The sequence below is a fragment of the Crocodylus siamensis genome, chromosome 1 (genome assembly GCF_052110815.1).
Source record: "Crocodylus siamensis isolate JL-2025a chromosome 1, ASM5211081v1, whole genome shotgun sequence".
In the NCBI taxonomy this organism is placed as follows: Eukaryota; Metazoa; Chordata; order Crocodylia; family Crocodylidae; genus Crocodylus; species Crocodylus siamensis.
The window spans coordinates 8,464,247-8,484,902 of NC_143395.1; the positions used below are offsets into that span (position 1 = coordinate 8,464,247).

Consider the following 20,656-nt stretch of genomic DNA (forward strand, 5'->3'; position numbering starts at 1 on the left):
TTTTGGAATAATTGCATTACACTTTTTGGGGGTTTGTTTAGACCACCATCAACCTTTTTTAGACTCCAGGCACCCCCTGGAAAAAAACAGCTCTTAGCTTTCACTTGTCTTTTGACTACAGAAAATAGAGCAATTCCTCAGGATTACTACATGGCCAAATGGTTTTAACACTCTGGATTTTGATGTCAAATCCCTGGGTTTATCTTGCTTGGTTTATCCCTGGGTTTATCATGGGTTTGTCCCTGGGTTTATCATGCTTGCCCACTTAGCAGCACTAACCTTATGCGGCACCCTTGGCAGGATTGCAAGGCACGGCAGGGCTCTGCGGCGCCCCAGTTGAGAGTTGCAGGTTTACTGTGGTAAAGGGTCCAGGATATTTTTGGTGTCAGATTGCTGCACGGCGGGGCACCTGCCCATGGCTCCTGCAGCACGGACAGAAGTTACAGAAAGCACTGCGCTTCAAAACACCTTCGTGTGGCCCCTCACGCAGCGAGGGTTCACACATTCACCCCAGCGGCTGTTTTTGAAGCAGTCTGTACTACGTCTGGTCACGGCTATAGAGTGCTTTCTGTGGCCATCTGTCCATTTTACACATGGCAATTTTCACCTGATCTATTGCCCGTCGGGTGAAAATGGTCACTCCTGTCTGCACCCTAGGTAGGAATGCCGCAGGCTCCGGCAGCAGCCCGGGGAGCGAGGCGAGTAAAGGACGGCTCTGGGGCAGAGCAGGTTGTGGCCAGCGTCTCCTGTCACGGGGCACGCCGCGGTGGCTGACGTAACAGCCAGCCACTGTCGTTGGACTGGGGGGGCATGGCGTGAGGGCGGGGGGCGCTCCGGCTGGGTGCTAGACAAGCTTCCCCTGCTGCTCGGAGCCTCACGGCCGGCATGGACATAAGAAAGGCAGCCATCATTGAAGAGAGTCCAGGTTTCTGCTACTCTGTTGTCTCTGGATACACAACCCAATGGTTTTACACCCTCTATTTTTCTCTTGAAGAGAAAATTTTTCTGTTCTTCAAGAGAAAAAATAGAGGATGTAAAAGTGTCAGGTTTCGTATGGAGAGAGGACAGCTGGTCTGCCCTCTATGATGGCCACCGTAGCCGTGACGAGGCCATGAGCCTGCGCAGGCATCAGCGCTGCCAGATCCTCCGCTCCGCCCGGGACGCACCGAGCCCCCAGCTAGGGCCAGCCCACACGGGTCATACTACTGCCCGCTAACAGCACACAGAGCCACCCCCCCCCAGTGGATTCACCCACGCCCAACTTTTCCCCTTCTCGAAGCCGTTTAACTGCTTTGCCCTCGGCTCACGTGGCTCCGCGGGTCACGTGGGGGCGAGGCAGCCTATGAGCGCACGCCTGGAGGGTGGCCAGGCACCCGCGGGTCACGTGGCCCTATATAAACTGCGCCCGCCGTTGGCAGCGGCCCCAGTGGGCTGGAAGGCAGGCGCCGTGGGGGCGGCAGCATGTGCTCGCTACTGGGCATCCCCAGCCCGGGCTCGGTCGTGAGCCTGCGCGTGTCCTTCGTGGACGTGCACCAGGACGTGCCGCTGGCGCGGCTGTGGGGGCTGGCGGGCGAGCGGCGGGGCGAGTACGCGGCGCTGCAGCGCGAGCTGCAGGCCCAGGCGGGGCCGCGCCTGGCCGCGGAGCCCGGGGGGTCGGTGGCGGGCGGCGCGTTGGGGCCCGGCGACCTGTGCCTAGTGGAGCTGGGCGGGCGTTGGCAGCGCTGCCGCGTCGTGAGCCGCCAGGCCCGGGGCGCGGACGCCTACCGCGTGTTCCTGCTGGACGAGGGCCGCTCCGTGTGCACCTCCGCCCACCACCTGGCGCGGGGCCGGCCCGAGCTCTTCCAGCTGCCCTCCGAGGTGCTGGGCTGCGTGCTGGCTGACCTGGTGCCCCCGGGCGGCGGGGAGCTGGTGGGTGTTGCCTGGCCCGCGGGCGCCGCTGACTTTCTGTCCTGCCTGCAGGGCAAGGAGGTGGCAGGGCAGGTGCGCGAGGTGCTGCTGCCGCAGCGCCTGGTGGTGCTGGAGCTGCCCTGGCTGCTGGCGCAGATGCAGCACCTGGGTCTGGCGCAGCAGGCGGCGCCCAGCACCTTCCGTGCCCTGCTGCAGCGCTGCCTGGCGCCCGCCTCGGCCCTCGTGCCGCAGCCGCCGCCGCTGCCTCCCGTCACTGCCGCCCCCATCGATTACTTCTACCCGCGCCTGCAGCCGGGGGTGACGGAGCCGGTGCTGGTGACGCAAGTGTCGGACCCGCAGCACATCTACTGCCAGCTCCGCAGCCTGTCACAAGAGATCCGGCGCCTCTCGGACACCATGCGCCAACTGTACGAGTCGGCATCCGGGCGGGGGCAGGAGCAGGAGGCACCATCCAAGCCAGGCTCGCCCTGCGCTGCCCGGGGCATTGACGGGCAATGGTACCGTGCGCTGCTGCTGGAGGTGTTCACGGGCGAGCTGGGCCGGCCGCTGGCCCAGGTGATGTGTGTGGACTATGGCAGGAAGGAGTTTGTGACAGGCACCAACCTGCACCGCCTGCCCCCCGAGTGCTTCCGCATGCCCGTGCTGACCTACCCGTGTGCGCTGCAGGGCGTCTCGGACGGTGGCTGCGGCTGGTCCCGCTCGCAGCTGAGCGAGCTGAAGACGCTGCTGCTGGGCAAGGCGGTGAGTGCCCGCATCGACGCTTACAGCTCCTTCGAGCACCTCTACTACGTGAGCCTGTATGGCGACAACGGCATCAACCTCAACTGTCTCTACGGTGTGCAGGCACATTGCCTGTCTGCCAGCCTGCTGCAGGGTGGTTCAGAGCTGCCTGATGCTGCCGCTGAGGAGCCAGAGCAGCCACCTGGGGCGCCCCCGGCTGCGGCAGCAATGCACAGGGTTCCGGCCCCCGCTGCCCGCCTGCCTGTCATACGGCTGAAGGCAGGAGTGTTCTGCAAAGGGCAGGTGTCCTTTGCCCGGGACCCGGGTGAGTTCTGGCTGCGGCTCCAAGAGCACAAGCAGCCCCTCGGCCAGTTGATGCGGAGCATGAGCGACTTCTACTCCCGAGCCCAGAAATTGGAGGCCGTGCTCCTGGAGCCACAGCTGGGCTCCCTTTGCTGTGCCAAGTGGAAGGAGAAAGCCTACTATCGTGCCCTTGTCACCAGGGTACTGGGCAAAGGAGTGGAAGTGCACCTGGTGGACCGAGGCAACACTGAGACTTTGGACTGGTATGAGGTAAAAGAGCTGCTCCCTCAGTTCATGGAGCTGCCTGCTGTGGCTCTGAAGTGCCGCTTGGCAGATGCATCGCCTTTGGGGGAGAGTTGGAGCAAGGAGTGCGTGTCCTACTTCAAAAGGGCCATGCGGAACAAGGAGCTGACGTTCCACGTGTTGGGTACACAGGGTGACAAGTATGTGGTTGAAATTCTTGACCAGTCCCAAACAGGAGAGAAAAATATATGCAAAATCATGTCCTGGGGAGGATATGCTAAATTCCAGGGGGCTGAGGTTCCGCAGGTGCATAAGAAGGCACCTGCTGAGCGTCTGGGGCAGGATCCCAAATGGGGTGCCGAGGAGGGGAAGCAGGCCAGTGCTACAGATAGGAGAATAGAAATAGAGCCCAAACCAAAAATAGATCACACAGTGCTCAGCTCATCTGCAGCTTTAGTCAAAGACCAGCCCAGTGATGATTTAAGTGACTTACTTTCTGGTAAGGGAAAAATGCCCCTAAATCTGCCCTGCTCTTTTGCTCAAAACTACTTAGAAATCAAACCAGGACTTTCTCCTTATGAAGATCAGCTGGAAGTAGGAAGCACAGTTGATGTGATAGTGTCCTGTGTTGAAAGTCCTGGCTACTTTTGGTGTCAACTAAGGAGAAATTCCCAAGAGCTTAAGAAATTAATGGCTACAATTCAAGACTGTTGCAAGGATTCAGTACAGCCACATTATTTGCCAAATCCTGTATGTTTAGCCAAGTATTCAGAGGATGAGAAGTGGTACAGAGCTTTGATTCTTAGTGGAATACTTCCCAAAGAAGAGGTAGAGGTGATATATGTCGATTATGGGAACAAGGATGTGGTTTCTCTTAAGAATTTGTGTTCAATCAATGCAGATTTCCTTAAATTGAAGGCCCAGGCTTTCAGATGTAGTCTTTACAACTTAATTCAGCCAGGTGGTCCTGATCCTCTTGTTTGGGATGAAGAGGCAATTTCAGCTTTTCAGGAATTTGTTGATGCCTCCACGGAGTGTTTGCAACTGAACTGTACAATATTTGCTCTGGCTGCAGTGAACAACAAAGAGCTATTTAATATTGTGGATTTAATTACACCTTTTGAAAGTGTCTGCAATTTTCTAATAGAGAGAGGTTTAGCCAGACCAGTACAACCTCAAAGTCCTCTGGCATCCTCTGTTCAGCTTTATTCTTATTATTATTCTATGCACGACATCAAAATTGGCAGTGAGGAAGAGATTTATGTAACGCATGTAGATGATCCATGGAAGTTCTACTTCCAACTTCAAAGAAGTGCAGATGCTCTAGAGCAGCTTACAGATAACATTGATCAACTGAACAAAGTACTGGCCTGTTTAAAAGCGTCTCAAGGCTCTGGAAACTTGTGTCTTGCAAAGTATACTGACAGTCACTGGTACAGAGGTATAGTTACAAAAACAAAGCCTAACAAGGAAGTATATTTTGTGGATTTTGGAAACACAGAGGTAGTAAAGAAAGAAGATATTCTTCCTATACCTAATGATGCTTATGATATCTTGCTTTTGCCAATGCAAGCCATAAAATGTTCATTGTCTGATATCTCTAATGTATCAGAAGAAGCTACTGAATGGTTTACAAAAGCTGTCTTAGATAAGCATTTAAAAGCAATAATTGTAGCAAAAGAATCTGATGGAAAACTGATCATTGAACTCTATGATGGTAATATTCAAATTAATGCAAAAATGAAACAGGATTTTAGCTTACCAAATAGTAGAGCAACTCACAGGCACCCAGAAAATGAAACTTTACGCTCTAAAAATCAAGATGCTAAAGAGGAGAGAAATGAAAATGTGAAGTCATTTACAATATCCACAAGTAAGTTTACTGAGAGAGAGAACTGGAGATCTGAAATGCAGAGAGGAGAGAGCAGTTGTAAAACCAGTTTTATTTGTAAGGAAGCAAAACTGCTGCCATCTCCTAAAAAAAGAGAATCGTTATTTGATCCGTGGAAAGGATCTGTGGAAAGGTTTAACAGTAACAAAGCCTCTCCGCTTGATAAAGTAGAAGAGTCCCCTCTTCCCATTAGGAAGGAAGCTATGGGGTCTGTTGCTGTTCTATCTGATACTGCTGGAAATAGAGATCAGGGAGAAAATAGTGTATATGTTCCTTTAAAAAATCTGTCTGATCTGCATCAAAAGAACTTAATACCTGGACTTAAAACTTTAGTATATATTTCTCATGTCAATAACCTTTCAGATTTTTATATTCAGCTAGCAAGTGATGAATCTCAACTTAATAGCATCTCGGAGACATTAAACAACGGAACAAGAAGAGTGAATCTCTGTAAACAGCAGTTGAAAACAGGAGACTTAATCGGTGCTGCTTATTCAGAAGATGGTTTATGGTATAGGGCTGTAATTAAAGAGAAATCTTCTGAAGAGCTGATTAGTGTTTGGTATATAGATTATGGCAATACTTCAGTAGTTAACATCAGTGAAACTTGTAGACTCCCTGAAGACACTACATTAATTCCAGTGATGAGCATCCATTGCCTCCTTGGTGGACTTCAATCTGTAAATTGTTTGGATTGGACACGGGAAGCAGTGCTCTACTTCTCTGAAAGAACAAGCAATGTTCAGATAAACTGTGAATTTGTAGAGAAGGTCAAAGACAAATGGAAAATTCTTCTCAGTGATGACCAAGGCATGATAGCAGTGGATTTGACTGAAAAATTTGCAGTGAGAGAAGGCTCTCAATTATCAGAAATGCGTGGCAGAGATGAGAGTAGGTGTGATGTTCCTAACAACTTACCAGACCTGTCTTCTGATGAGCAGAACAAAATTTCTCATCTAAATGACACTGAAACATTCTCCTGGAAGATTCCTGAGGTAGGTCAGACTGTAGAAGTGTATGTCACTGTGGTAAAGGGTCCAGGATATTTTTGGTGTCAGATTGCTGGCACAGAAAGTGTAAACTACATGGAAGAAAAACTGCAGGTTGCTGGAGAACTTTCAGTAAATAGCATGGATGACTTTAGATCTGGTATTAAAAGTGGTGCCATTTGTATAGTGAAAAGTAGTGAAGATGAAAAATTTTACAGAGCAGAAATTAGAAGCATAAAAGGTACCAGCCTAATTGTCAGACATGTGGATTATGGAACTGAGGAGGTTGTTGATAGAGAGGTGGTCAGACAAGTTCCTGATGAACTGCTCGCAATACCTAATCAAGCATTTGCATGCCGTCTGTCTGGATTTGATTCTTCAGAGGGCTCCTGGATTAGTGAAATAAAAGATAAGTTTCATGACATGATTGCAGAGTCTTTACTAGAGATCACAATAATAGAAATAAAAAAGGATAATCCAACTGGAATTCCTTTATGTAGTGTTAAAATGCAGTGTAATGGAGTAAGCATTAATGAAGAACTGAGTTGTTTTTGGAAGCCAAACCTAGGAAACGGTGACAAGATTTCAGCAAACATTGAGAATATGTCTGAGGGAAAGAATGAGAGTACAGGGATAAGTAATAAAGACTTTTTTGTTCTTGAAGAGGCATCCTCTGCAGCTTGGAGTCAAGTACAGAAAGAAAATCAGAGTGCCATCCTTGATCCAGAACTATTCCATCCAACAGAGAGTGACTGTCTACATACTCCAAAAACACCATTTCCTCTGGAGGACGTGGAAGTGGTTTTACCCACATCTAATGGAGAACATCAAGTCAAGCATCAAACCAGTTTTGAAACTTTTGGTAAAGAGAGCCCTTTACTTGAGAATGGCAGCAATAGTAAAATATTTTTAGAACCAGAAATAGCTGACGTGCAAGTTCTTTTCAGTAGTGAGACAAAGGACTTAAATCATAAACCATGTATAATGGAAGCCTTGGATAATGTACCCCAAATGGAGATGTTAGAATTTACAGTTGATGGACAGTCTTTGAGTGACACCAGTGAAGAGCTACTAAAATTACAGTCACAATATGTGCAACCTTCCCTGGGTGATGAAATAAAGAATCTAATGGAACTGGAGCATTTCCAAACACAGTCTTCATATGATGAAATAAGAGACCTTCTGTTGGAACTAAGCTCGCTTGAAATGCAGTCTTCTTTGGATGAGAGAACAAAGGATATGTTGGAATTGGAATTTCTTGATGAGCAGCTTTTGGGTGATGAAACAAGGGATTTAGTGACTCAGAAATCACTTGAAATTTCTCCTTCACTTGAAGAAAGAGAGAACTTGCTGGAGTTGAAGTCACTTGAAATGCAGCCTTCGTTTGCTGATGATAGAGAGGAGACATTGGAACCGCTACCATCCAGTGTACAGTTTTCTTTGGTTGACGAAATAGAGAGATTGAAATTGGATTTGGATATACTTCAAGTTCATCAAATGAAATCTTTAGCTGAGGAAGTACTGGAAATGAAGTCTCCCCAAATACCTTTGTTATTGGATGAAGCTGGGAAAGAATTGGAAGTAAGGACACATAAGGCAGAGATTGTACTTCAGGGCACAATGAAGGAGCCAATGGAACTGGTGCCGTCTGAAGTGCTGGGTTCTCTGGGCGATGAAGCAAAAGATGATGTGCTGGAGTTGGAAGAATCTGTATTCCAACTTTCTGCAAATAGTATAGTTCAGCTTTCTGCTCTCAAAACGGACATAAAGCAAGGAGCTGTTTACAGTGTGACGTTAGGTAATGTAGGGCTGCTTGACACTAAACATGAAGAATGTGCAGAACAGCTAAGTATGCAAGGGACAAGTTCTGCAGAAGAACAGATGAAACAAGGTTGTCATAAAGCATTTAAAGAATATGGAGATCCGTATGCGAGTGGGGAGCCTTTGGATGAAGAAACTGAAATAGAAAAGCAAGATGACTCTTCTGTTGATCACAGTGCAGGTAAAGTACCTTCTAGTTGCATTTAAAGAAATACAGAACTTGGCTGTACAGAACGATTAATATTTTTTGCTTTAATTTATTTAAAAATTAGCTTACCTGAAAAATGTAGAAAGAACTTCTTGAGAGCTGTGAAATAAACTTCGTGCATAATGTACAGGAAGCGCAGTGGGTATCAATGCATAGTATTACATAGTGGGTGGTGGTGGTGTTTAAAGTATGGCCATACTGGAATTCCTGAGTTCAGGGAATAAGTTAAAAATTGGATAGGATAAACTTTGACCTCAAATTTTGTAGAACAACGTGTCCGTGGAGCCTGCAATCTAGAGGGGTTTGCTGTTGGTTCCAAATGTGTGGTGTGGACATCCCCGAAGTGGTGTGAGGCTCAGATTTTGGAGGTAACGGATGAAGGTACCCGGGTAAGTAAGGTGTCTTGGAGTGCTTTGATTTGTACAAAAGGATTTTTATGTATGAAAATACTGATTTTTGCAGGCATTCAACAATCTCTTGACTTGGCAAGAGTCCATTAAGAAGAGTTGAAATAGATTTGCTATTGTATATGCTGCTTCTAGTTTTCTAGAAAGCATAGATACAGTTGTCTGTTTGTTTCAGTAACGCAAGTTAGTGAAATCTTGCTAACCTTCATAAGTGGATGCCAGTGTATACACTTTAGATAAGAAAGTTATTTAAAAAAAAAAAAAAAGGTGTGTATATCTACACACACAAAGCCTATGGTAATTTAAATAGGCAGTTTTATCAACATTAAAACTGTTTGGGTGAGGGTAAAAATGTAATGTGGCACCACATATACAGCCAAAAAACTGGAGGGTATTCCGCATTATAATTGTATGTGGAGTACCTCCAGTGTTTTGGCTGGAGCCACATCAAATTCCTACCCTTCTCCACCTCCCCTCACCCCAAGAACAGTTTTTTAATGTTGATAAAATTGCCTATTTAAATGATTATTAGCTTTTGCTATTAAATTATCTCTTTGGCTTCCTAAGATATACAGTTGAATCCATTATTACAAACATGGGCGACTGGTGCCTCCTAGCTCTGGGGTCCCCCAGCAACTCATTGCTGACCCTGGAAGCGCTGTTGGCGCTTCTCAGGGGGGACACTGGCTGGCACTCCCCAGCTAGTGAGGGCAATTTCAGGGGAACACTGACTAGTTCCTCAGTCCCCGACCGGTGAGGGGCACTTCTAGGAGGGGCCTGTGCCCCTCCGCCCCCTGCCCTCCAACTGTCTATGATTACAAAGGTCAGGGTAATCCAGGGTAAGAGCCTTTTAATTTTCTTGTTCCTCCAACAAATATTGACTCTCCACTTACTGCATTTAAGTTAATTTTCCTATTAGGTGCAAGAGACTCTATCTTTAGAGTGAAAACACCTTCAATATGAAAGTTAATTTAGGTAATTTAGACAGGTTGCCTGAACCAGAAATCAAATGATCAAACGCTATGCTTTTTTACTTCCTTTTTACAGGGCACGTATAAACTTAATATTTACGTGATACTCTGCTTGATATTGTTTTCATAGATTTGGCATTTAGTATGTGCAATCTATGTAAATGAGTGGTCCTGCCAAATTGAGGTCGATGTTTTGTCTGTACAGGTTTTGAATCTTTCAAATGGTAACGAGGAGATAGTAAATCCGGAGAATGTTTGGAATGGTATTCCTGAGCTGGCAAGGAGTCCATCTGAGGTAGTACTGCATAACTGGTACATGAGTACAGAAATAGAGTACTGATGCAGCACTGGGTAGTCAGGTTGTTTGAGTTGTAGCGTTTATTTTCTGATCATGAAGGATATTACTGTAGTATAAACTGTATTAAAGACTTAGTAACCATTACAATTGAATCAAACTGCTTTGAACACTAACTTCTGAAACTTGCTTTATTCCATTAAAAAAATGAACAATTAAATCGGTTTTATTTTACAATAATAAAACCAGTCTTTCTGGGGACCTTGTATTGGTTTAGGAGAAATCCAGTAACAGTAAACTGATGACTTTGACCAAGCACACCATTTGGCAAAAGGAATAACATTATATCAAAGTAAGAAAATACCAGACTGGGGAGTGCTGAGTAATGTTTCTGGTGCTTCAGGTCCACAGGATAATGGCAGCACCTTTTAATCCATTTCAGTATTTCTGTAGAACATTTTCTAATTAGTAAATAATAGAATGGGAAAGAGGGGTTGAATTCCCTATTGGTTTGCTTCAAGAGCACTGATGCTTCACCAGGTGCATGTCTGGAATAGAGTAGTGAAATCAGACTTTTAATTACAGAAGATAATGGGGTATATTTCAGGTTTCTTCATCTTCTAAACAAGAGCCTTGGTTTGAAGAAGTGAAATAGGCAACAGGCATTTCAGTGGTTGAGACTTGGAGGGTGGGAAGGAATAATCCAAAAGCAGAGTGTTGAATAGAATGCCCAAGTGTTCTAATGTGACAAGTCAGTCTGATTTGAAATGGACTATATATTTGAGTGAGCAACTGTACCATTGTCAACTGGTCTTATTCTTGTTTAGGAACCAACTAATGCAGCTGATAACTTGCATCCCTTGTCACTAGACGCCTCAGTGTTTCAAGGTAAGTTTTTTAACTACTTCCAATTGCTTCATTTTATGAAGAAGCATTTAGCTGAGTGGTAAATATATGCATCTTAACATTTTGAAGTGAAGTAGCGTGTATTCTAGTTAGTTGAGCTAACATGCTGCTGTTTGAGAGAGATTTTGTTTTCGTTTTGTTCTTTTGGTTTCTTCACTATTATGTCATAGGCTACGAAAATGAATGCTTCTCCACACATCCTTACACGGAAGGACGGATGCTTAATGAAGAAGGTTGGTTGGTTGGTTGTTTTGTTTATGTCCGGGTATGTTAAGAACCATGACCTTCTCACTTGGGATACTAATTGTAGTAGCATGTAGGGCAGCTTGTCTCCTACTTTTCTCTTGGGTTGCTGCATTTCTCCCTGGGTTTATCAAGCTAATGCCCTGAAACGCTAGGTTTGAGTGATCATCACATTATGCAAAGACTTTGTGGCTATAAATTAGGAAACATTGCACAGTATACTGTTTTAGGTCTAAAACATAGTATGCGATCAAACAAATGAAGAATGTATAGCATTGAATAAGGGAAAAAAGCAGAAGAATTTAATTTGCATGCGTTGCGGGTGATGGGCCACCTGGGAGACAGTGATCATCGCTTGCTGGAATTCACCATCCAGCGTAAGGTGGCAAAGGGCTGCAGCAAGGCAACAGCCCTAGACTTTAGGAGGGCTGACTTCAACAAGCTAAGGAGGATAGTTGGGGAAGCGCTGAGGACCCAGAGGGGAAGGGAATCAGATGTCGAAGGTGAGTGGTTGCTCCTTAAGGAGACGATCCTCCATGCCCAAAGGGAGGTAATCCCAACAAGGGTCAAAGGGAGCAGGAGGGCACATAAACCCCCATGGCTCACTAAGAGCATCCGGGAATGTCTCCTTGCTAAAAGGGAGGCATATACCCAATGGAGAGATGGGGTCATCGCCAAGAAGGACTATGTTATAGTCGCCCGAGGATGTAGGGGGGCAGTCAGGAGGGCCAAGGCAGAGTTGGAGATAGGACTAGCTTCCCGGATCAAGGACAATAAGAAGTCCTTCTTCAAATACATAGGGGGTAAAAAGAGGGTCCCGGGTAATGTGGGGCCCTTGCAGGACACGATGGGCAACTTAGTCATCACGCCAGATGACAAAGCTAACATATTTAACGATTTCTTTGCCTCTGTCTTCCTAAGTAGGGACCAGTTCAGCCACCTCCCTGCTGGGCCCCCCTCGGGCCCCGAGAGAGACACGCCTGGGTCAAGGGTTAGTGAGGAGTTAGTTAGGGTACTTCTGGAGAGGCTGGACGTGTTCAAGTCCGCTGGTCCGGACGATCTTCACCCTAGGGTTCTACAGGAACTGGCTGAGGTCATTGCGGGACCCCTGGCACGGCTCTATGAGCACTCGTGGTGCTCTGGCGAGGTGCCGGAGGACTGGAAGAGGGCCAATGTGGTCCCTATCTTCAAAAAGGGAAAAAAAGAGGACCCGGGAAATTACAGGCCAGTTAGTCTGACCTCAATCCCGGGTAAGCTCTTTGAAAAAATTATCCTGGCACACATCCAGGAGGGCCCTGCGGGGGAATGCATGCTCAGGGGCAACCAACATGGGTTTATCAGTGGCAGGTCTTGTCAGACCAACCTGGTGGCCTTTTACGATCAGGTCACCAAATCATTAGACGCAGGGGTTGCTGTGGATGTAGTCTTTTTGGACTTCCGGAAGGCTTTCGACACTGTCTCTCACCCTGTCCTCATCAAAAAGCTGGGAGACTGTGGTGTCGATGCCCACACGATCAAATGGGTCGCCAACTGGTTGAAGGGCCGCACCCAGAGGGTGGTAGTGGATGGGTTCTTCTCGACGTGGAAGGATGTGGGCAGTGGGGTTCCGCAGGGCTCGGTCCTCGGGCCTTCACTGTTCAACATCTTCATCAGTGACTTGGATGAGGGGGTAGAAAGCACCCTGTTCAAGTTTGCTGATGACACTAAGATGTGGGGGGATGTGGGTGCACTAGAAGGGTGCAATAGGCTACAAGCTGACCTTGACAGGTTGCAACGGTGGGCGGATGAGAATAGGATGGGGTTTAACACTGATAAGTGCAAGGTGTTGCACATGGGGAGGAAGAACCGGCACCACACTTACAGGTTGGGGAACTCCCCTCTTGCCAGCACGGAGACGGAAAAGGATCTTGGAGTCGTCATTGACTCCACGATGAACATGGGCCGACAGTGTGGGGAGGCAGTCAAGAAGGCCAATCGTACCCTGTCATGCATCCACAGATGCATCTCGAGCAGGTCCAGGGAGGTGATCCTCCCCCTCTATGCGGCACTGGTCAGGCCGCAGCTGGAGTACTGCGTCCAGTTCTGGGCGCCACACTTCAAGAGGGACGTGGACAATATGGAAAGAGTTCAGAGGAGGGCCACTCGTATGATCAGGGGTCAGCAGGGCAGGCCTTATGAGGAGAGGCTACGGGACCTGAACCTGTTTAGCCTCCACAAGAGAAGGCTAAGGGGGGACCTTGTGGCCTGCTACAAACTGGTCAGGGGGGATCAGCAGGTATTGGGGGAGTCCCTGTTCCCCCGTGCGCTGCCAGGAGTGACCAGGAATAACGGTCACAAACTGGCGGAGGGTAAGTTTAGATTAGATATTAGGAGGCGCTACTTCACAGTCAGGGTGGCTAGGGCCTGGAACCAGCTTCCAGGGGAAGTGGTGCAGGCTCCTAGCCTGGGGATTTTTAAAAGGAAGTTAGATGAGCACCTTGCCGGGGTCATCTGACCCCGGTGCTCTTTCCTGCTAAGGCAGGGGGTCGGACTAGATGATCTACCTAGGTCCCTTCCGACTCTAGCTACTATGAAACTATGAAACTATGAAACCTCACTCTTGTTGATTCCTGTTACAGATACTCAGATGTAGCTTGAATGCAGGTACTGTAGTACTTTTAATGGAATGATGATGAGCATTATCTGTTTTACTGTGTGCTCAACCTTTCGGTGAAGGATGGAACCTTGATTTTTCTTTTTTCTTATGTTGGCATATTCCAATTGGTCTTTTATTAATAATTGTTTTAATATTTCAGTCTTGAAAAGCAAATGTACATCTTAAGTATCCATCGGATACTGCACACTTGGAACAGATGCAAATAGAGCTGAGGAGTGAACTACATTTTTGGCTTAAATTAGTTAATTTGAAATGACTGTTAGATCACCTTAAATCCAAAGTTCAGATTTTGTAGTCTTACAAAATAGTCTTTGTAAATCCTTCCTTGTAGTGGTGGTAGTCACAAACTGGTACTGTGCTTGTAAGCAGTAAAAACAAAATTGACTTTCCTATGACTTCAGATTCAATTTTGGATGTTTAAATGCAAAAATTAAACGTGTATAAAATGTTGAAAAATAGGATGTCAAGAGTTCTTTTAATATTCTAGCTAATACTGTAACCAAAGAATGGCAAATAGCTTTTAAAAACTTTAAAAAATATATATTTATTAAAACTAAACTGTGTTGGTATAAAAGTAGAGGAAAGGAAATAACTTGTTCCATACTTGCTTGAAAGATTGCGTTAATGGCTGATATTAGAGGTGAAATTAATAATGCTGGTTAGAAGAGTTCCAATCACAGGCAACTGAAATCATTCTCATAATGTTGGCAGACTCTAATAGTTTGGGCAGAAATGTTCCACTTAGTGTGACTGTCTCAGGCTGAAACTCCTGAGAACTTCTGCCAGAATAGTTCAGAATGCTTCTTAGGCTGCGTCCAGACAAGTGTGGCCGTGCTGCATGTTCAGTTCTCCGTGTTGCAAGGGAGCAGAGCAGAAAGGCTTTTTTTGACCCCTGGATACAGGTCAAAAAGCTCTGCTGGGGGGGAAAGGTGGAGTGGAGACAGCTTGCACTGTCCAAAGCCAAAGCCTGGCTGGCCAGGCCACACTCCGTTGGCAGCCAGGCTGCATGTGGCAGGAGTCATGCAGCTGCAGTCTGGGGAGGCCCCCAGGAAAAGGCTGCTGGGGCCACCCCAGTGCTGGTCCCAACCTTCCCTACCCCACCTTGCTGTGTCCCAGAGCAGGTTTAGCACAGGCTTTCCCTGGGGACACTAGTGGCAGCATGAGGTGTACCGCCACTAGTTGTCCCTCGGAAACAACGTCCTTGCATGTCTGGATGTGGCCTTAGTGTGCTAGAGCAGCAGCGTCAGATTTGTTAGAGGACTGTATTTGTCAGAGGCACGTGTAGCTTTGTTTCCCCTCCTGCCCTCAACGAAATCCCCCCAGATTTTGAGTTCATCTTGGTCAACACATGAGAGTTCACACATTTTCAGAGACTTCGTAGTTACTCTAGATGGAGCATCTGAATAGAAGACAAGGTGGCTGCCTTACTTGAATGCAGAGAGAACAAAGCACAGATTAGGATCAGATGGTAGGTAGGGGTGGGATGGCTTGGACAAGAGGATGGAAAGGCAGGACTAGGAGTCATTTAGATGGGGGCATAACACTGAGATTTGGGTGAGGGTAGATCATGAGAGCAAAGGATGAGGATTTGAATTAGATGCAGGCGAAAGAGTCAGGATTGACTGGGTGAAGAGACTGGGGTAAAGAGGGAAGTGGGAGAGACTGGGAGAACCAGCTGAACCGGGAGTTGCATGGAGAAAGGTAAGGAGACGGATTAGACAGGCTGGGACTAAGAACTGTGGGGAACAAATCTGGGGAAAGATGGCTGTCATGAAGAGCTTGAGAATGGAGAAGAAAGACTGGCTGGGCAAAGAGGCTGAGATTGTGGGGAGGAACCTGAATGGGACACTAGGACTGGTACAGCTGGGTGGAGGCAGGGGAGAAGGGGTAGAGTTCAGGGATGGAGTAAAAAACTTTGGAGTCTCTTGCCTTTCCTCTGCTGTCATCGGTTACCTGGCACCGGCATTGGCAAAGTGTGTTACCCCATTCGAGTGCATTAGCTCAAAGGGTACAGGGGGCTGGTATGACGGTCTAAAGCAAGGGTGGGCAAAATGCGGCTTGGGGGCCGGATTTGGCCCACAGGCCATTCTATCCGGCCCATGGGGCCCCTAAAAAATTTAGAAAATTAATATTAATCTGCCCTGGGCTGCCTATCATGTGGCCCTCGATGGCCCTCTGCCCAAAATAATTGCCTACCCCGGTCTAAAGGGTCCAGCCTTTACACCAGTGATTCTCAACCAGGGTGTTCTGGGCGCCACAAAGATCCTTTGAAAGATGGCACAGAATGCAAGGTGATAAGCAAATAAGCACATGCTTAAACTTGTTCTGGTCTGGCTTGTCCTCGCTATCCCCACTGCCTGGCCCCTTTGCAAGGGGGTAAAGTGTTGTCAAATATATAAATTAGCTTTTGAACTTGGGTGCCATTCAAGTCACAGAAGTTATGAAGGTGGGGCACCTTGAGTTCAGTGAGGTTGAGAACCACTTCTTTACCTCTACTGGCACAGGCACCTTTTACTGGTGCAAGTGTCAGCATGATGCTGCATGATGAAATTTGTTCTTTTGGGTTTTGTTTTGTTTTTTTATAAACCATAGAAAATAATATGCAGATACATGAAACTAAGCTAGAAGAACATGAAGGTTGAACAGTCAAGCACTTAATTTTGGTATTTCCCCGCTTTTAAGATTGTTGGGGCAACCTGTTAATTCACCACTCGTTTTTTTTTGATTTGTAAGTCATGAGGTTCTGCAGTTACAAGATAGCATACTGTTTTTCCTCCCTGTCCTGTGACAAGATCCCCCTGCTCTGCCGTTCCCCTTCCCTCACTTCTGTTCAGTGCATACGATGGACCAGTTAGGGAATAAACTAGATATATGCAGTGAAGGAGGCTGTTGTCTGCGGGACGCCTGCCTCATTTGTTGCAGAGGCTGACAGCATAACCAATGAGGCAAGGGATTACAGGAAGAGAAGGACAGTTTACCAACTAGACTCTGTATGTCTGACTAAATTGGGTTCCTCTCTTCCTGGGTGCCCAAGTGGAGATGTAGGTACCTGGTTAGCAGAAACGCCAAACACTTCCAGCTGTAACTTAAGTTAGTGGGGGATATGCTTTGAATAGAAATGCAAAGTAACCTGAGACACTGGATCATAGGCATCTCATTAAACCTGTAGAAATAAGCCCAAATCCAAAATGTTGCTGAGTGATGGGATACCTAATTTAGGTGCATGGCTACAACCGTAAATTAAATGCCTAGACTGTGCAGTGCATGGGGAGAATTGGGCACCCAAGTGTGTTCACAGCTGCCAGCACACTGAGCAGAGAGTAAGCCCAACCTACTCAGTAAAGCACACTGAGGACAAAACGGTGCCCCCCATTTGAGAGGGGCAAGTTGTGGTGCTTTAAGTCAGCAGGAAGGCACTTCCTTTCACTTGGGAGTGAAAACAGGGATTACTTCAAACTATGAGATGAGTCTGGAGAAGTTATGAGACCTCAGTCTTACAGTTCAGGGACTAGAGCACTTCACCCAAGTTGAGTTTCCCCCTTCTGAGGGGGTTCCCAAAAACATCTCCAGAATCCCTTTACTGCCAGGCTGTAGATTTGGCTGGGATAATGTGAGCACTTTCCACCCCTAAAAAAGCTGTTCTGGTTCACATGGAAGACTGAAGATTCATTTGGCTGCAGAGAAAATGGGAGAGAACATGACTTGTTTAATGATTAAAGTGTTTGGAAGGAAAACCACTTGGGTTCTGTCCTTGCTCTGTGGGGGTTATCACAGCTTTCTCTTCCATTCTTTTAGCAGCTGCCAGTGATTTAGAGTAATACTGGATTCGGTCAGCGACCTCTGAGCATTTTGGCAGGCTGGACCCCTTCATGCACTACAAAGGGAGGAATACCCAAGTTCCACTGGCACCTCCAAGCTTAGGCATCCAAAGCTAGGCTCCAAGTTGCTTTGCTCTGCCAAGACTGAGGTTTCTTTGGGGCTTGCATAGTGGCAGGACTTTTGGAAACCTGCTTGAGTTTAAAACTCTGAATACTGAAGCATTTCTAGACTTTCAGTTGCTGCCTAACCAAATAAAACTGCTAATGGAGGTTTTGAGATTGTCAGTTCAGACTTGGGGACTACAATCTTTTTGTGGACTTCAGTGCTTTCAGTCACCATTCCTAAAATTAGGAGAGACACCTTATGAGACATTAGGAGGGTTGTAAAGATCAAGTATGGATGTGAAACATTTATGCTGCAGGGAATCAGTGCAATGAGAAAGTGTAGTGAATGAGGCATGGGAGCACCCATGGAACAGCACCTTTGGGATGAATAAATACTGAGCATCTGCTTATTGACTGGTGCACAGAATGGATGAGTGCATGGGTGAGGCAAAGGTCCTGTGGTAAAAATAATACAGGATTGAAATATTTGTATAAATGGCATTGGCCTTTTCTAATTCAGGTGCTTGAATTTGAACATTTAGTGTTTAATATAGTTCTGAAGATGCTGTGACAACTTTTTAAGTGCAATTACAAGTCTGCATATTGGTGTCCTGTTCACCTTCTGGCAAAATATGATCATTTCAATTTGTATTTTGTGATTTACCTCCTGTTCCTTCCATACTTGGGAGTAGCTTAGCTCTAATTTTGACGATGTAGAGTCTATCTTTGTAAGCACTGCATCCAGGCAAATGGTGTAAAAATTCCCACTGTCTTGATACCAGAGGTTCCCCCAAGTGTATGTGTGTGTGTGCGCGTGCGTGTGCACACGCACGCATGTTTGCTTGTTTGTTTTAACATGGACCACAAGCATACAAAATTAATCTGAAGGTGGACTATAAAAATTCAGGCTTTTTTTTTTTTTAAGTGACTTGCTAAATTACACATCTGGATTTTCATGGTCCTACTCTCACCTTTCCCTTATCCTTTTTTCTTCCTAGAAAAAGGAACTTATTATGATTCAGAAGTAACCAGTCCTTGTATGGCAGCCAACATCCCTGAAAAGGCGTCTGAGTGAGGCTTCTTGTTCATAAGCTCCTTGTGATGAAGAAACAGTTTTCTGAACATCACTTTCCTGGATATTACTGAATAATATGTTGTAAGAATATCTGAATGTGGTTTTCAAGCAGATGCGTCTAACTACATAATCCACTTCTGCAATACTGCTTTGTACTTGTTGGTAAGCTACCAAATGCCTATATGAGAGAGGGGTCTTTTCAGTGTTAATGTGGTTTTAAGAAATTAGATGCTATCTTTGCTTGAATGACAATTTGTGCATTAGACCTAATAAATTTTAGCTACCAGTGTGTTTTGCTAATTGCTAACAACTTTAAGAATCTAGTTAGGACAACAGATACACTATACTAATGCTATTGGAGGTATACTTGCTTTAAGCTTAAATGAGTTATTTGAATAGGTTTGTAAACATACTACTGTATATTATGGAACACTGCTTTCTGTGCAGTTTCTGACAATGTTACTGTGTAGGAATAACTTTTTTCTAAAACAAGCAGAGACTATTTTTCACTCTTTGAGGCTTTTTCTTCCACATTTTGATATAAAAATCTTCAGTTTGAACTCCTTTAGTTCGGTTTTGTAGCAGAACAATGGAAGAAGCTGAAATAAAGCTTTATACTGTGACACACTTATTCTCTAGTCCTGGTCTTTGATGTCTCTGCTGGTTTGTAGTATACAATGCACTTTTGCCTTCAGCTGTTAAACAAATGGACTACAAGCTGCTGGAGGAACAGACTTCAAAACATGGCCAGCAGCAGAATATACATGAGCAGTACTCCTGTGGTGCTTTGAAAACTTTTCTAAATATCTACAAATGCCGCAGATCTATATACAACAGAATAGAGTAACTTCAGCATGGATAAAATCGTCAAACTTTTGAGTGCAAGACGTGACATCTTTTGCTGCTGCAGAAATTGGTGCGGAGCAGACTGCAGCAGAGCAGTTTTATTACCTTACGTTAAAGAAGGTAAAGGAAGACTGCTGTTACAGGTAAAATAACTCAAAAGTTTGGTGCACATAAAATAGAAATGCAGTTTTGTGCCACAAGCACTGTTGATTCTGAACAAAACTGTGAAAGTAGGACTTTTCCAAATTGCATAAGCAACTTGTTGTACAAAGTAATTGACAGTCAGTGGGATTTGTGAGATCACTCAGGATATGTTTGTATAGTACAAGGCAGCACCATGCAGAGGTATCGGTGGGAGTTCTTCATGTGCCAGCTCTGGAACTAAAAGCAATTTAATTGTATCAGCGTGGCACTTACTCTGGGTTAATAGGCTCCAGGGAGCTAATTGCTAGCCTAGGCTGTATGCAACATTAATTCGGATACTGTTTCTGATCTGAAGCTAGTATGTGCAAAGATAAGTTGGGATCTCTGCACAGCATGGCATTGTTTTACATAGCTATGTCCTTTGGTACCATGGAAAATCTTTTGCGTCACTATTGTTGTGTACATACAATCCTCATGACAGATCTTTATGTCATTTGGTAATGGGACATTATTTTACAAAAAATCTTTTAAAATCTGTTTTCTGAATGTGTGATTCTAAGGGCAGGCTGTTGTTTGTATGCAAACACTCTGCTTCAGTCAATGGTAGCTGGGCTGCTTGTTAAAATGTAGCTGTTTAGTTTTGTGCTGTAACTTTTTTCTGAAACATATAAATAGGGGTCTACCCAACTCAAAGCAGCCAGCCTCCCCCACCCCCCCCATGGGCAGATCACAAGGCCAGCTACAAAGTTTGAGGGCTTATTGTGGTCGGGGTCCCCTCTGGCTGAGGGACCCTGGTGGCCCTGCCCATTGCTGCTGCTTGGCTGCCAGGACTGCCCATTGTGTGGCCCTACCCCTTGCTGCTGATTGGTGGAGGGGTAAGTGATTGGGTAAGGTAAGTGATGGGGGACGGGGCATTGCTGAGACTAGGGGGTCAGTGGGCACAACCGTTGGAGGCCTCAAATGCCTCTACATGAATGCTCGAAGTATGGGGAAGAAGCAGGAGGAACTTGCCCTCCTCCTAGCTGTCACCAGCCCTGACATAGTAGGGATCACAGAAACGTGGTGGGACTCATCGCATGACTGGGCACTCATCAAGGAGGAATATAC

At 46.1% G+C, this 20,656-nt stretch overlaps 1 protein-coding gene across 2 annotated transcripts; it reads left to right on the forward strand.

The window, feature by feature from the left end:
- The first annotated feature begins 1,434 nt into the window (after nucleotides 1–1,434).
- Nucleotides 1,435–19,177, forward strand: TDRD6 (tudor domain containing 6). Of its 2 annotated transcripts, XM_090031139.1 has the most exons (6): nucleotides 1,435–8,056; nucleotides 8,351–8,472; nucleotides 9,667–9,756; nucleotides 10,584–10,644; nucleotides 10,833–10,895; nucleotides 18,483–19,177. In XM_090031139.1, the coding sequence occupies exons 1-6, from the start codon at nucleotides 1,462–1,464 to the stop codon at nucleotides 18,557–18,559; spliced, it is 7,008 nt and encodes a 2,335-aa protein (XP_089887265.1). In that variant the 5' UTR covers nucleotides 1,435–1,461; the 3' UTR covers nucleotides 18,560–19,177. The 2 variants fall into 2 exon arrangements, with proteins under 2 accessions (XP_089887265.1, XP_089887275.1); XM_090031149.1 differs by lacking the exon at nucleotides 10,833–10,895.
- Nucleotides 19,178–20,656: the final 1,479 nt, after the last annotated feature.